General features: G+C 35.1%; 2 protein-coding genes across 2 annotated transcripts; one reads left to right on the top strand and one right to left on the bottom strand.

The window, feature by feature from the left end:
* Positions 1 to 1,569: 1,569 nt before the first annotated feature.
* Positions 1,570 to 2,638, bottom strand: LOC111641917. Its single transcript, XM_023388167.1, has one exon. It carries the CDS (start codon positions 2,636 to 2,638, stop codon positions 1,757 to 1,759), a length of 882 nt encoding a protein of 293 aa, XP_023243935.1. The 3' UTR covers positions 1,570 to 1,756.
* A 6,142-nt stretch (positions 2,639 to 8,780) lies between these two features.
* Positions 8,781 to 9,950, top strand: LOC111641916. The gene has a single exon (XM_023388166.1). It carries the CDS (start codon positions 8,781 to 8,783, stop codon positions 9,948 to 9,950), a length of 1,170 nt encoding a protein of 389 aa, XP_023243934.1.
* The last annotated feature ends 6,377 nt before the right edge of the window (positions 9,951 to 16,327 follow it).

Genomic DNA, 16,327 nt, shown 5'->3' with positions numbered 1-16,327 from the left:
TGAAAAATACCATCAATTCAGATGCACTACGTCCTTTAAAATTCATTTTCTCCACTCCCACTTAGACTTTTTCCCTCCTAGTTGTGGAGCTGTCAGTGATGAACATGGAGAAAGATTCCACCAGGATACTTCTATAATGGAACAAAGATATCAGGGCCAGTGGAATGAAGCAATGCTTGCAAATTACTGATAGTCTGTGTGTAGGGATGCACCAAACTCACTTATAAGAGGCAAACCAAAAGAAAACGATCTCATGAAGTCACCATATAATTCTCTTGACACTGAACCACCTGCCAGGTATTCTTCCATCAATTTAGAACTCTTAGAATGTGTGAGGTTCCAAAAACAGGTTGATATTAAAGATTTATTATAGTAATTTGGTAAAACGAAACTAGAAAAAAAAATCACCTATTGTTAAAAGCCGATCAAAGATCAGATTAGTTGTGCTAGTCATATGAAACTGCAACGAGAGAAAAAAAAACGCTATTGATGTAAACAGAATGCAATAATTATAAATGATTAATAATTGTAAACGAATGACCTCCAGTAGAGATGGACCTTTGACAAGTCACTTGTATACAAATAATTGAACAGAAATTTTGAAAAGGGGAAAGGTTAATGATAAAAAGGGACATTGCGTTGTGTCGTTAAATTTCAAAAACATCACAGACTATACAACAATGGTGTAAATATGAGCACAAGTTCCAAAGTTCCATCAACATTTTGCATTCAGAGTAATGGATGGTGCCAAGTAGATTCTTCGAAGCGGATCTTTCTGGTGACTCGAACAGGAATTGTCTTTTGCTTAGGGACAGACGAGGGACCAATCAGGGAGCGAGAAAAACAGGACGTAGAGCCAATCAGAAGAAAACAAACCATAGAACGGAGATTGATATAATCCCCGATCTTCAAGGACAAACTCACTTCCTGAAATGTGCAACTGCACACGGTTAGTCAACGCGCAAAAGCAGTTTTCCACCTGTTGTGCCCAACTTGTAACCTGTGACTATGGACTCAGACCACCGACACCGACTGACGAATCTCCACACCTGCCATTGCCCCGGGGCCTTCCTTCGAGCAACATTAGAAACACCTTTGACAATTCGAACCTCCAATTGTATAAAGAACATTTTTGTTCCTTAGTGTAAATTTACTTTTATGTTTAAAATAAATGGGTTTTTGTGAGATTCTTGTCATCCGTGTCTCCTCCGCCACACCCACACTCGAATAACCCTAGATCATCCTGACGTGGGATTAACGATAACCCCTGGAAGTCGGCGAACTTACACTGGTGCCGAGAAGTGGGATTTTAGGTCCCCTATCTCCACCAGGTCAGCAAACTTACAAATTAACTGTAATTAAAAAAAAAATTCAAAAGCACTTTCAATGTTGTTAGCATATGTAATTAAAATGTATTTATTTTTTCTTAAGCTATTAAAATGACATACTGCCACCCATTCATATCACAGAAACTAGAACTAATAAAAATTTGGTACTTGTGAATCTTTATCCCAGATGGTGGCGCCGCCCTGGCGACCAACATCTCAACTAGTACCTGTATCCCCTCGAAACAAATTAACTCGGCTGGCTAACCTACCAACACACGTGTTATCAACTTAGTTTTGTTATTTCAACGTTGTTAATTAAAACTTTGCAATAATTTTAAGAAAAAGTTAACAAACAATTAAATTAGTTTAAATTATCGTTTATTTTAAAGTATATTACATGTCTACATAGCCGTTTACATAATTCCATATTACTGGCATATAGTTTGCGGCTGCCATATTTCCGCGATTGCTTTTAATATGTTTTCAAAAGCATTTCCTTGTCCCAATGACTTTTTCCACATAAACTCTGCAAGGTAAGACTCCAGATGATGGCGAGCCGTGCCTCGTTGTTTTTTGTTGCGCCACTTAGCGGAGCCCCACAATCTTTCAATGTTTTGAGTGTGAGCACCCGTTGTTGGATCAACGAAATTATATTTATGGTTTACAGTAAAATGACTGTAACCTGCTCTTTCTAATTCATCCGTCTTGTAAGCTCGCCAACAGTCAGAATAAATTGTTGATTCTTGTTCAATGTGCTCCACGATTTTTGTCATTAGTGTGGTTGCTTCTCTATTAGGAACTGGAACGAGAAAACAATCACCAGTTTTTCGGCATATTCCGCCGAATATCCACTGTTGTGGAAGAACCCATCCAGCGTTGCTTTTTCGCCTTGTGAAAAGCGTTTCGTCGATTTCCACGATTTTTCCGGGACCGCCTATTCGCCTGTTCGGTTGTTTCAACAAATGTAAAAAACATACCTCCCTCAAAAAACTATTCCAGTCTATAGTTGTTTTGTCGCAAATATTTAGATGTTTTCGACACCACTTTATAGATGTAACTTCCTCCGTCCAATGGTAAATAAATCTTACCGCCGTTAAAAATGGTATCCGTGATCCGCTAAACCAATTATTAGAACGGATGCTTATCATTACATCACAGCTACTTATGGTGCATCTCCAAACGCCTTTAGATATATTTAATTTCATTTCATGCCCATTTTTACATATTCGAGCACTAGGTAAAATACCTTTTTCTTGAAAAAATAATACAGATTCTTCTTCGGTGCGTGGCAAATCGTATAATGAAGACATTTTTTTCTTTCTCACAAAGGTTTGGAAAACACGTGTCTGTTGAAAGGTCAACTGGTCGAGTTAATTTGTTTCGAGGGGATACAAGTACTAGTTGAGATGTTGGTCGCCAGGGCGGCGCCACCATCTGGGATAAAGATTCACAAGTACCAAAAATTTTTCTTTGTCATATTTGATTTTCTTACCCCAAAATTAGTAAGATTTCACTCATGAAATAAAGGAAACCATCTCATTTTTATTCCCTTATAAAAATTTAACTCACTCATAAAATTATACTGCAAAATATAGTTATATTTATTTCATCTTTTTCTCAGTACAGACACTAAAACTGTTTATCTTTAACCATAAAGTATTTTATTCCATTCACTGTGGAAATCAAGTTTTGCTCCTTTTTGTTTCACAAAACTTTAACAATCCCATAAAAATTACAAATGTATTCTTCATGCTTGATAAAAATAATTCTATGATTGAGCAGTCAATCACAATAGATTGTTCCAATAAAATGCTTGGCCAACAATGTTAAATGTTAAATATAAGGTTTTAATGTTTATAGAGAGAGATTTTTAAACAGAGAAAAAGATCTTTAACTAGATATAAGTTACATTACCAAATCATCAGAAATAAAAGAATAGATTTCTAAGTCATTCTAAGGATAACTAAGTGAAATTCCACAGTTCAAATCATACTGATCAACGGTTACTTTCTATAACGATCTGATGATAATTTAATTCGTTAGTTTTGCTAACATAGATAGTCCTCTATTTTCAGACAACTTCTGTAAGTACATAATACATTTATACAGTACTCTTAAATCATTTTTCATAACTTATGAACAGCTCCAAATTCAGTTATGTAATATAGACATGGGTAGACGGATATGCAGGTATTCATTAGAAAGTGTTACGAGGGAGTAAGGTGGTGTATTTACTAAACTAATACACAATGCTAGGGTCTTAATCCTTCAGTAATAGAATGATTTATTTTTGTTTATAAAATATTGCCCACCATCATTCATATTTTGTATTTTAATTTTAGTTTTATTGGATCCATTAATATTTTTCTGTTGTATTGGGAAAAGTCATCTTCAGTTCCTTGCAGGGCTGTGGAGTCGGAGTCGGAGTCGGAGTCGTGGAGTTTTGGTGTTTTAGCCGGAGTCGTCAAAAAATCCGCCGACTCCGACTCCTTTTTACTTACCAACTTGTTATGTATATAAAACGGAAAAATATTGGAACCGTGTCAAATTTGACCCGCCAAGTTCTTTTTTTGCAAATCTACAAATTTGGAGACCTCCCGAACCACTCAAAAAAGTCAGTAAAGGGAAAAAATTCGTGCGTGTCTGTTGGCATCTAATTTGTTTAATTTCTTTTTTTCTGTTCTGAGATATTAAACAATATCTCAGAATGGGTAAAGTTTAAGAAACAAAATGTGGTGCTGTGGCTTGCGTATAAAGGGGCATTAATACTATTAAATTTTGGTTCTTAATTAAAGGTCGACAGGGTGAAGACATAAAAGTGGTCATGTGTCATATCTCTTAATGAATATTTTACTCGTTATTAGCATTCAAAATTAAAAAAAAATAAAATAAAACTCGTCTCTACCCTCAAAGTAAGCATTTTAGCCATTTTATGATAGTACAGTAAAACCCATTAAGATGTTCTCACCTAAGATGTTAGAATGTATATGGGGACACGATTTAGTTCAACCACTTTAACACTTAATAACTAACTCCTGTGTTAAACCATCTGACTCCGATTCCGACCACTCTGACCACAGAAATTATTAGGCTTCAAATGGGGTGAACAAAATCATGCCCCTCCCACACAGTCTAACATCCACACATAAGAAAAAACCTCAAATCTTTTGCATATCTCGAAATTTCAAGGTATTCCCGAGTCCAAAAATGCAAAAATTTGGGAGGGGTCATTTTTTGACCGAGTGCTACACTTTCCCTCTGTTATATATAACAGCTGGAAAAGTAAAAATTATCGAATACATATTTATATATTTCTTAGAGGAGTCTTTTAGCTTTGGAATAAAAAGTTTCTATGCTCTATCTTTATTACAACTCTATTTATTGAATCTTTTATTCTGAGGTCACGCAATGACATCAGAATTTCTGGGTTTCTTTCGGTAACAAGTCCGCCCCTGGTTGGAGTTGGAGTCGGATGGCAAGGAAAAGTCCAAGTCGGAGTCGGTAGATTTTTACGTGACTCCACAGCCCTGGTTCCTTGTGAACATTACATACTGTATATTTAATACAGAAGCAATTGATTCATCTATATCAGTGTTCCACAACGTTTTTCTACTTGCGGCACACTAAAATGTTATTTCCCTCAAAAATGTATGATATGATACTATTAATAGAATTACATAATGCCACTAACCTATTATTATTATTATTATTAAACAGACATCAACACCTGTGAGCAAATTTATTTTACATATAATTTCTTAGAATACATAAAAATGCGTGGCTTGTAATAAAAAATAAACAATCATCATCTTATTTCATCAATGCTGCAACAGAGAATGAAATACAAGCTTAAGAAACACAACAACTGTGATAAAAATACATAAATAAAACGTGAAATTAACAGAATATGTAAAAGTTCATGTAACACCTTTCACTGTGTGACAGCACACTGGTTGCAGAACACTTATCTATATAATTGGATGTAAAATGTTGTGCTACATATTTTGAAGAAAATGGAATATTGAAACTTATTTATTAAATGTGTACATTTAATTTAAGTTAATTTTGAATAATTTTGTAATGTATTACATAATTCTCAAGAGAATTATCAGTTTTCTTAAAACTAAATTTTAAGAAATTTGAAATATCTGAAAAATGAAATATTTGAAATTGTAAAATACTGTACATTGTATAGCCAGTATCAGAATTTCATTAAAACAAATATTGTTATTTTTCGATAAAGTAAAAACGTTTATGAAAATGCCCTAAAAATATAATATTTTGCTAAGGACAAATATACTGTATTTACCTGCATATAAGATGACCTCATATATAGGACGAGGTGTGACTTTAAAGATCAAATAAATAAACAAATAAATAAATAAAGAATATTGTTTACATCACTGCTTTTATATTATACATAGGTGTATAAGCTTAAATCCGCTGTTTTTTAGTCAGAAAAACACACATTTTTTTCTTAGAAAGTAAAAACAAATTTATTCAAAGTACCATATTTTTACGAGTATAAGTCGCTGTCGAGTATAAGACGCACTCCTATTTTGAGACAGAAAATTTAAAAAAAAACTTTTTTAATGGCGATTGCATTTTATTTGTTTTTTATTCAAGAATATGACGGATGCATTTTATTCGTTTTTTTTATTCAAGAATATGATGGATGGATGAATCGATACCTTTGTTAAACTGAAATAATCGTCATTTCTTAATGTAAACTCAGAGGTCACACAATGACAGTTGACAGAACATGGCGGCAATGACTCGTGTGTCTCTATTCTAATAATCTAGGTACTCTAGCCATTCGGTTGAGGGACCATGTGCTTAACGGATCACTGCACAGTAGTGGTCCCTAGAGTGGACCACTACTGTAGATAATTTCACTGTAAAAATGGTTACCTGTCGAGTATAAAACGCACCATGATTTTGAGCCCCAAAAAGTAGTAAAAAAGGTGCGACTTATACTCGTAAAAATACGGTACTTTCCCTCACTAGTGACACATTTGTTCCATCTCTCGGGCAATGTGTGGATACTATGCCAAAAAAATTTCTTCTCTTTCGAGGCAAACCACTCATCAAGCCATTTTCGGACGTCTTCGTAAGAATCGAAGTGCCGCTCAGCAAGTGCGTGGCCCATCGATGAAAAGAGGTGATAGTCGGAAGGGGCCAGGTCTGGTGAATAAGCAGGATGGGGTAGCACCTCCCAGTTGAGTGTCTCCAAGTAGTTTCGGACCAATGTTGACACATGAGATAGTGCATTGTCGTGGAGGAAAATCAGCTTGTCGTGTCTTTGCTGATAATCCAGCCTTTTTTCACGCAGAGCACAGTGCAATTTGATCAGTTGTTGGTGGTAGCGGTGAACTTTGACAGTTTCACCAGGTTTCAACAGATGATAGTTGACAATACCCTGCTGATCCCACCAAATGCACAGCATTGTCTTCCGTCCAAAGCGATTTGGCCTTGGGAAAGATGTTGATGGTTTGCCTGGATCAACCCACGATTTCTTGCGTTTAAGATTCTCAAAATATATCCATTTCTCATTGCCAGTTACAATCGATGCAGAAACGACTTTCTTTTTTGTCTGGCGAGCAAGATTTCGCATGTGTTTTGGCATCGCTACATCTGCCTATCGTTCAATTCATGCGGCACCCATTTTCCGATCTTCTGAATCTTTCCCATGGCACGTAGACGCATGGAAATGGCTGGTTAAGTAACACCCAATTGCTCGGCAAGCATTTTTTGCAATTGGGTATCGTCCTCATCCAAAAGAGCCTGCAGTTGATGGTCCTCAACCTTCCTGGGCCGATTTTCACGCTTCTTGTCACTCAGATAAAAATTTCCATCTTTGAACTGACGAAACCAATCTCTGCACGTGGTTTCCGATAAAGCTCTGTCGCCATAAGCCTCCACAAGCATTCGATGTACTTCGGCAGCCGATTTCTTCAAATTAAAGCAGAAAAGCAAAGCTTCCCGCATATGCTCTTTTTCTGGCACGAAAGTAGACATGATTACAAAGAAAAAAATATATGTTGTTTTATGAAATATCTGATGATGTGCACTGATTAATGTTGACAGACGTCAAAATCATTAAAAAACCAACATGGCGTCGTCATGGTAACTTAATACGCTCGCTTACGCCATCTATTAGCAAACAGCGGATTTAAGCTTATACCCCTGGTACATATGGTTGATAAAATAATGTAATGATTGGTATGGATGCTGTGTATTATTCCTTAGCACAATTTAATTAATTAATTAATTAATAGGGTTGTTTGAGAATATGCATTCTGTAATTGGGTTGCAATTTGAAAAAATTATAGACCTATAAAGTTGGCCAGTCCTTCCTTAATCTCAATAACAATGCTAGATAGATAAAAGTCAAGACCAGATATGGAAAGCTTATGCACAGGAGGCCCAATTAACTATATATGAACTTGCAGTCTAGACTGTAAGTACATGATTTCAATTCAAAAATTTCCCCTAAATAGAATTACATAAATGACCAGCATGACTCTTTTGTTATCAAGAAAAGTATAATGTACAGGGATAAGACACTACTAATTTCAGATCAAAAATACAGTAATATCTCAGTTTTCATTGAATTCAGTTATGGTCAGTTTTAGTTTTTGTAGATTTTTTCCATGAAAAATTTGTCTCAGTTTTTGTCTTTTGCCTCAGATTTCATCGGCGTACTCACATGACCTCGCTGCTAATTTTGTGACTAAAGAGTGACCCATGTGTTCTATTGCTCAGTGTGGCGTTGTTTCTCATTGTGTGGACAGTGGGAACAGTGGACTGTTCCGTGAAGCAGAGTGCAGTGTAAAAGTTGAGCTCCTGGATTTTTTGAGTTCTTGATGTCTTAAAGTGATTTTAATGCGATATTTTGTGTATTACCTGATTGATCTTTTTGTGGTGACTCTGTGGATATAAAAATTTTATTGTGGACCCATTTTTTTCTGAAATATGGTTTAACTAAAGTACAAAATTTACGGATCGACTTACCGGATGATTAAAGATCGATTTCCCGGAAATGATGACGTCAATGGAACCACTGACCTGTGGTGAGTAGGCCACCCAAGTTTGGTTGGAATTGGCCCATTAGTTTTTTGGATAATAAGGGTTACACTTGTGGAACTTAGAGGCCCACATCGGGTCAGTTTTCTTCCATCCCCCAATTAATTTGTGTTTATCGAACAGTAGACTTTTCTGGACACATCCTGTGAAAATTCTGTTTAGAAATCTGCTTTAGTTTTTAAGTGATTGTAGTTTTTATTTAAGAAGCTTGTTCTTACTGGACGTTTGAGTCATTGACCCCAACGGTCTCCAACGGCTTTTGACAACAGACTGCTCGGCGCCGGATTTTAACGGAATAGAAAGTGTTAACGTTTTATTAAGGTTGTATTTATTGGAACTTTAGATTTACTTTGCTGTTTAATTAAAATGTCTGAAAGTTTAGTTGAAGAATTTACGAGTCAATCAAATGATTTGTTGGACGACTTAAAGAGATATTGTACCAATAATTATAGTTGTAAGTTGGGCGCTAAGGATTCGGTTCGACATATTGCGAAACAGTTTACAGAGGTCATTAATTTGGCTGTTGAGAAAATAAAAAAAAGTTGCATGACTAATATTCTGGAGCAGACTCTCACTAAACTGGCTAGAAAAGATGATATCTTGGAGATTTCTAAAATACAAGAGGATAAATATGATGATAAACTTGAAAGCTTTAAAGATCAAATAGAGAAAATATTCACTGAAAACCTGGGTAAATTGAATTGTTCTCCTGTTCCTAGTTACAGTGATGTGGTGAAGAGAGCTACTAAAGATAACAAACCTACCCTGAAACCTAGAAAAAATAAACATACTTTACTTATCTATAACAACAATAACAAAGATAGTTCAGAGAAAACAAAAGAAATTCTGTTAAAAAGAACCTCTCCCATAGAGATGGGTGTGGGTATCAATAACATCAGAAGTATTAGAAATGGAGGTTTAGCAGTTAATGTTGAGAATGAGGAAGATCTACAAGTCCTACAATGTAACGTGAAATTGGTTCCTGAGTTAAGTAGTAAAATTGGGAAAAGTCGGCGCCCCCTTGTTAAAATAGTGAATGTTCCAATTACAATAAAGAGAGAAAATTTGGGCAAGTGCATTTATGAACAAAACGTCGAGCTTACTAATACTTATGAATTTAAGCAATTTGAAGAAGAGGTAGCCATCCGCTTTCAGATTAAACAAAGAGACCCTGAATTACAGTCCTGGGTGCTGGAGCTATCCCCTAAAATAAGAGGAATTTTTATGGAAAAAAGAAAAGTATTTATTGAGTGGAGCAGATGCTCAATTTTTGATTACATTCCTATTTATCAGTGCTTTAAGTGCCTTAAATTTGGTCACTTCGCCAATAACTGTTCTTCCCAGAATTCTATTTGTAGCCATTGCGGTGGCTATCACCTTTTCAAAGATTGCAAAAATAAAGAGGAGGCACCAAAGTGCACTAATTGTATTGGAAAACATGTGAACACAACTGATCATAATGCCATGGACAAAAGCTGTCCAACTTATTGTAATTACAGAGCTTCTATTATTTCCAGATTATATTCTGCATGCTAATTGTAGTGTGCTGCTGATCTAGTGTACAAACCTTCCTTGTCTAGTTTCTGCATGCGAAAAGTTTGTCACGATTTCTTGATTTCCTTTTGGGGTGAATGTTCTACACACGAATAGTGTTGTTTATATTTTTCACTCATTTGTTAATAATTTTATTGACTGTATTTTTTTACCTGTATTTTATTTATATTCAACAATCTTTTGCAGCTCACAAAGTGGATCTGCATCATTAAGTATACCATTAACATCGTTATTGCTTTTAGGCACAGGTGTTGCCTGCTTCCCACAGTTTCCTACACACAATTTGTGTGTATGTTGATTCTCTGTGGGTTTGTAATTTATGTATATTCAATTGTATTGTTCACTCTCTTTTCTCCTTCATATATTTAATTGTATTGAAATTTTATCTGTAATTGTAATATTTATCTGTATATCTACCCTGATAATGCTACATGCGGGGTCAGGGATGTACTATTGTACTTAAATAAAGATTGAATGAATAAATGAATGAATGAATGTGTGGACAGTGGCCTATGCGGATGACGCCATGGTGTTGGTGACGGCTTTCTCCCGGGCTGAACTGGAAAAGAAGGCCAATGATGTGCTTGAGAAAATCCTGCAATGGGGTAAAAGGAATAAGTTAGAATTCAACCTGAATAAGACCAAAGGGATTATTTTTACTAGGCCCAAAGCACCACACTTGTACAGAAGAGTCCCAACAATAAAAATGGGATGTACCAGCGTTAGAGTGGTACAAACTCTGAAATACTTAGGTATTACTCTACACCAGGGCTTCTTAAACTATGGGTCGCTTAGCGAAATTTTGGGGTTGCAAGATTTTAATGCAAAATATTAAAAATAATTTGTGAGAGTTTGAAAATGGCACGCTTTGTGTCACTTCTGATGCAGCGAGACAACAATTCAGCAACACTAGTGTGAACTAGTGTAGTGTTGTCACTATTCAGTGTATTCAGTTGTCTCTGTTGCATTGTAACGCAAGAGTGAACTGTGGTAGTACACCATTATTGTTTTTGCAAATTTGTATATATTTTTATTTTAGATTTTTTTTTTTGGTCGCGAAAAATATCACAGTCATAAATGGGGTCGTGAATAAAAAAAGATTAAGAAGCCCTGCTCTACACCATAAGCTAAGTTGGCTCTCCCATGTGAAGAATATCTGCAATAAAACTAACCTGCTCTTTAACACAATGTCAAAGGTGGCAAAGACGAAATGGGGTCTGAGTCCCCAAATCATGAGCGTGATTTACGATTCTGTATTTTCGCCTATGATTTCCTATGCGGCCCCAGTTTGGGCCGAGGGCCTGGGTCAGGTCCACATAGACAGAAAACTTCAAAGCGCCCAGCGAAAAGCACTACTTAGAATATGCAGAGCATACTCTACCACTTCAACAGCAGCCATGCAGGTTATCGCAGGAAAATTGCCAATTGTGCAGGACATTGAAATAGCTTCACAAAGATGGAAAATGAGACAAGGCATTAATATAAATATTAATAACGAGGTTTTTGAAAACATTGAACAAAATCTTCACTGTAAACATGGCCTAGCACCACAGGACTGGCCTTTTATTGCAACCAACCCTTGGCCAGACCAACTACAATCTACAGGTTCTACAATGAAGATTCTACAGGTTCTACAATTCCAGACCAAACTCTTACTATTTTCACGGATGGCTCGAAGCAGGAAGAAGAGGTAGGCTGTGCCTTCGTTGCCTATCATGATAATAATGAAGTCCATAACTCCTCGGACAAGCTAGACAACTTCTGCTCTGTTTATCAGGCGGAACTTTGGGCTATTCTCTCTGCTATAAGGTGGTGTAACGACAACTACAAAGGAGTTAATATTAATCTCTTCACGGACTCTAGTTCGTCAGTACAATCGATCTGTAACTACAATTGGCGCCACCCCATCGTTAACCAAATCTTGCAAGATATATCTAAAAACTATAACAGTTTTGCAATCATCTGGGTAAGAGGTCATACCGGTGTCTACGGGAATGAACGAGCAGACGATCTGGCTCGCTGTGCTTCAACTGCTAACTGCAATCCAAGTTACACAGCAATGCCTCACAGCTATATAATCCGGCGACTCAAAGAAAATGCACTGACCATTTGGCAGCACAAATGGGATGTTAACAATAGTAGCATAACGAGGGACTTTTTTCCCATAGTTTCAACTTTCATCAGTCATGACATTGGACATAATATTACCCAATTCTATATGGGGCACGGTAGGTTCCAGAGCTATCTCTACAGGTTCAACAAGTCATCAGAAGAAAACTGTGAAATTTGTGGCGTTCCAGACGGTGTCAAACACTACTTACTACAGTGTCCCATGTTAGATGACAAGCGCCAGAACATCATTGTTTCCCTGCCTACAGACATTTCCTGGCCTTGCAACTTGAATGTTCTAATAAATGATAAAAAACTGTCTCAAGTATTTAAAGAACTTGTCAATATGTATTTCAAAAGGACTATGGTAAGGTAAAGTGTACTACAAACAGCTGTCCTCCAGACAAAACTGTTCATATTTACCAGTTGTAAACATGAAGCATATCTTCGTGTAGGTGCCAAGTTTTTGATTGGCTACTGTACCCGGTATATTTGTAACTTAGATAATTCTACACTTGCAATTTTGTTAACTGTTTATTATATGTATAGTTTTAATGATTGATCAAAAGAATTGTCGTTCAATAATCTATGTAAATACCAAATTTATTTGTAACTTGAAATTATTCTATGCATAAAACTATGTATAAATTACAACCAATATAAATAATGTTATTAATTTATGTACTTCACCTCGGTGATGCCTAGCGGTGCCGAGGCTTCTATAAATAAAGAATATTACAAAGTGAAAAAGTGAGTGTGTGAGCATTATCCTGCACATCTAGCCAAACAATTCCATTGCTTTCCTTTCCTTTTAGCTCCATCATGGGACCAAAGAAAGTTTCCAGAGCCAGCAGCCCTTCAAAGAAGGCCAGAAACATGATTGAATTGAAGACGGAAATCATTGAAAAATATGAGTGTGTCATACGTACATACTAGTGATTGCATTACCAGTAACTGGTATACTGGTAAATTAGAAAAATTATACCCCGGTAAATTTACCGGTAATTAATTTTTATACCAGACAAAAAACTAACACACTTAAACTGGAACAATATACTACAAACAACAATTAACACCTCAATACTACTTCTAGCAGTCAAAAGATTTTAATAATCTAACATTTTCGGCCGTCTTTTAGAGGCCCTCCTCAAGATAAAACATTAAAAAAAAATGTTTTTTTAATGTTTCATCCTGAGGAGGGCCTCTAAAAGACGGCCGAAAACGTTAAATTATTAAAATCTTTTGACTGCTGGAAGTAGTATTGAGGTGTTAATTGTTGTTTGTAATTTTTATACTGGTATTTTGGTTAAAAATCCTCTTAACCCGATATTTATTTTCCTAAAATTCCCATGAGTATTTCCCGTGGGAAGCAAATGGGATGAAGCAAAAATCATAAGAACGATGCACTCACCGTCCATTGTGATGGAAATGGAAAAAATAGAGATATACAGAAGTAAAATGAGGAACCGCTGTCTAAATGCAAAAGATGCAAATGCATTACCAACAGCATGGAAATACAAAATCGAAAAATGTATGGGTTTTAATAATCCATAAAATAGGAACTGGAGGTTATAGGAAGTTATATTTTAAACGCATGTAAATTTTTATTTAATTTTTGCTAATATCTAGCACGTTTAGTGACATATTTTATTTATTTTGTTTATTTATGTAATATACAAAAAGTTGTTAACACATTTCAAAAATTCAAATCAAAATAAAATTCGAACAAATGATTCCATTTTGGAACGATGAATGAAAACCTGAAGATGGCCTATCCAAATAGGCTGAAAACATTTGAAATAAAGAGAAAAAACTCTGCAAATAGAATTCAGGTGTGTTCTTATTATAGTTAATATTGCTGAAAAGGAGATACCTAGATCAACAGATTATTAAAAAAAAATACATCCATCATATCAAATAATGAGGTTGGAGATTAAATCAATGTATCCTTCCATTAAACTTATTATTATTAGTGATGTAACGAATATTCGGTTACTATTCAGTATTCAGCCTATTTTTCGCTATTCGGCCAAATACCAAATATTTAATCACTATTCGGCCGAATACCGAATACCTAAAAACAGGAGTAAGAAATAACGAAAACACAGTAAATTAATCATTTTGGTATTTAGATTTAATGTTATCAGGTTGGTGTTGTTTGTTTATATTTATTTATAACTTATAACATGCACAAAATAAATAAAAAAAATAATATTAGTCACTTGTATTCACAATTTATAATTACAAAGATCAGCTCACGTACACACCTATTCGTTCGAGAATCGTCACACATCTGAGGGTCTGATCCTGCCCATCCTTCTTTTTAAGCGTTCGTCTTTGCTCTTTCCTTTCTCTTTCCTCTATCTCTCTAGTCCACATATGCCTATGCATACATCATAATACGTGCTCACAATACTTTCGATTCATCACTTTTCCGTCATAGATTTCCCATTTTACAAATACGTGACTCATAGCCTGGTGATAACGGAGAAAACAGACAGATAGGACGTCGATATATGTCACAGTTATGATTTCACAGATTCGAGACAGTTTGGTAGCCCGAACAACTCCAGGCTTTCGCCCGTGACTATCATTACAAGCATTTAGCTTTCCGAAGTCTATGACAACAATTGTTTGGCATTGATGGCCGCAAACTTTGCGGCAATAAGCTGCCTCAACTTGTTCGAATTATGTTATCAACTCAATTTCATATTTATTTTCACTTCACGGTCCTTCTCTGTTCTTTTTCCATTATTTACACGTGTAGGTCATTTCATTGTTATCCACATTTGATATCATCGTTTATCACATACTGCCATGACGCTCATGTCTGCCCGCTACAACTGTCAAAAATTAACACGATTGGAGAAGCATAGTGACAGCGGGCAATAGAGAGCAGGGTCCTTGCCATAATGCGGTTTGCACGCCAATTTTCATACATGCGTTAATCAAGCCGAATAGTTTGGCCAAATATTCGGCCACGCTCCTGGCCGAATACACTATTCGTTACAACACTAATTATTATTAAACAAGCATTAAATAGGTAGAGTTCCTGAATATATAAAAACTTTAAAAAAGTTATTTGCGAAGATAAATTTGATTAGTGTTTTAAATACATTTTACACGCTAGAAGATGGAATACTGATGGGGTCAGTTTTAGGACCTAAATTAGCAGAAATGTGTATGTCCCAGATTGATAGGAAAATTGCAATTTTTACGATGTGCAATTTTATGCCTGATATGTTAAAGATATTTTCTAGGTTTCTAATACAGATATAATTCAGCAGAGAAGATAAATGAATATGCCAATAAATTACACAAAAATATTCAATTTGAAATAGAATCTGAAAAAAATAAAGAAATTAATTATCTGGACAAAACAATTACAAGAGCAGATAAAAATATCAATTTTGTAAGTATGAACAGTTATGTAATGTTAAAAAATCTATTAATTATATATCATACTGTTTGTTAACAATTAAAGAAAATGTCTTTAAAATGGAGATAGAGAAAATATTATCAAAAATTACAATGAAAAAAAATACAGAAAATGAAACAGAACAAACATACAATAAATATTTATTAAATGGATATTCTAAGAACCTCTTTTAAAAATGGTATAATAAGTTTGTTTCAAATATATTTTTTCAAATATACATATTCTAGTGCAGAATCGTCTGACGAATCTAATGGCATATAAATTTTTAGTCTGTCACTGTAATTTATGGAGATATCGCGGTTTATAACATCAAACTTTGATTATTGTGGCTATACATTATTTTCCAATTGCAACTTGTATACTCGCGTCTAGAATAAACATTTATACATATATCTAAAATGTCTATACATATTCTAGTGCAGAATCGTCTGACGAATCTAATGGCATATAAATTTTTAGTCTGTGACTGTAACTTTTGGAGATATCGCGGTTTATATAATCAAACTCTGATAATTGTAACTATACATCATTTCCCAATAGCAGTTTGTATACACGCGTCTAGACTAAACATTTACACATATATCTAGAATGTCTATACACATTCTAGTGCAGATTCGTATGACGAATCTAACATCATATAAATTTTTAGTCTGTGACTGTAACTTTTGGAGATATCGCGGTTTAAAAAGTCAAAATTTAATTATTGTGGCTATACATTATTTTCAAATAGCAACTTGTATATTCGCGTCTAGACTGAACATTTATACATATATCTAGAATTTCTATACATATTCTAGTGCAGAATCGTCTG

This window comes from Centruroides sculpturatus, unplaced genomic scaffold (genome assembly GCF_000671375.1).
Source record: "Centruroides sculpturatus isolate CEXI.00-Female unplaced genomic scaffold, Cexi_2.0 scaffold1282, whole genome shotgun sequence".
Lineage (NCBI taxonomy): Eukaryota > Metazoa > Arthropoda > Arachnida > Scorpiones > Buthidae > Centruroides > Centruroides sculpturatus.
This window is presented reverse-complemented; position numbering and strand designations above follow the sequence as displayed.

What these genes read in the sequence shown, in the direction of transcription:
- LOC111641917 (XM_023388167.1), bottom strand. Translation starts at nt 2,638, where the DNA reads ATGTCTTCATTATACGATTTGCCACGCACCGAAGAAGAATCTGTATTA.
- LOC111641916 (XM_023388166.1), top strand. Translation starts at nt 8,781, where the DNA reads ATGTCTGAAAGTTTAGTTGAAGAATTTACGAGTCAATCAAATGATTTG.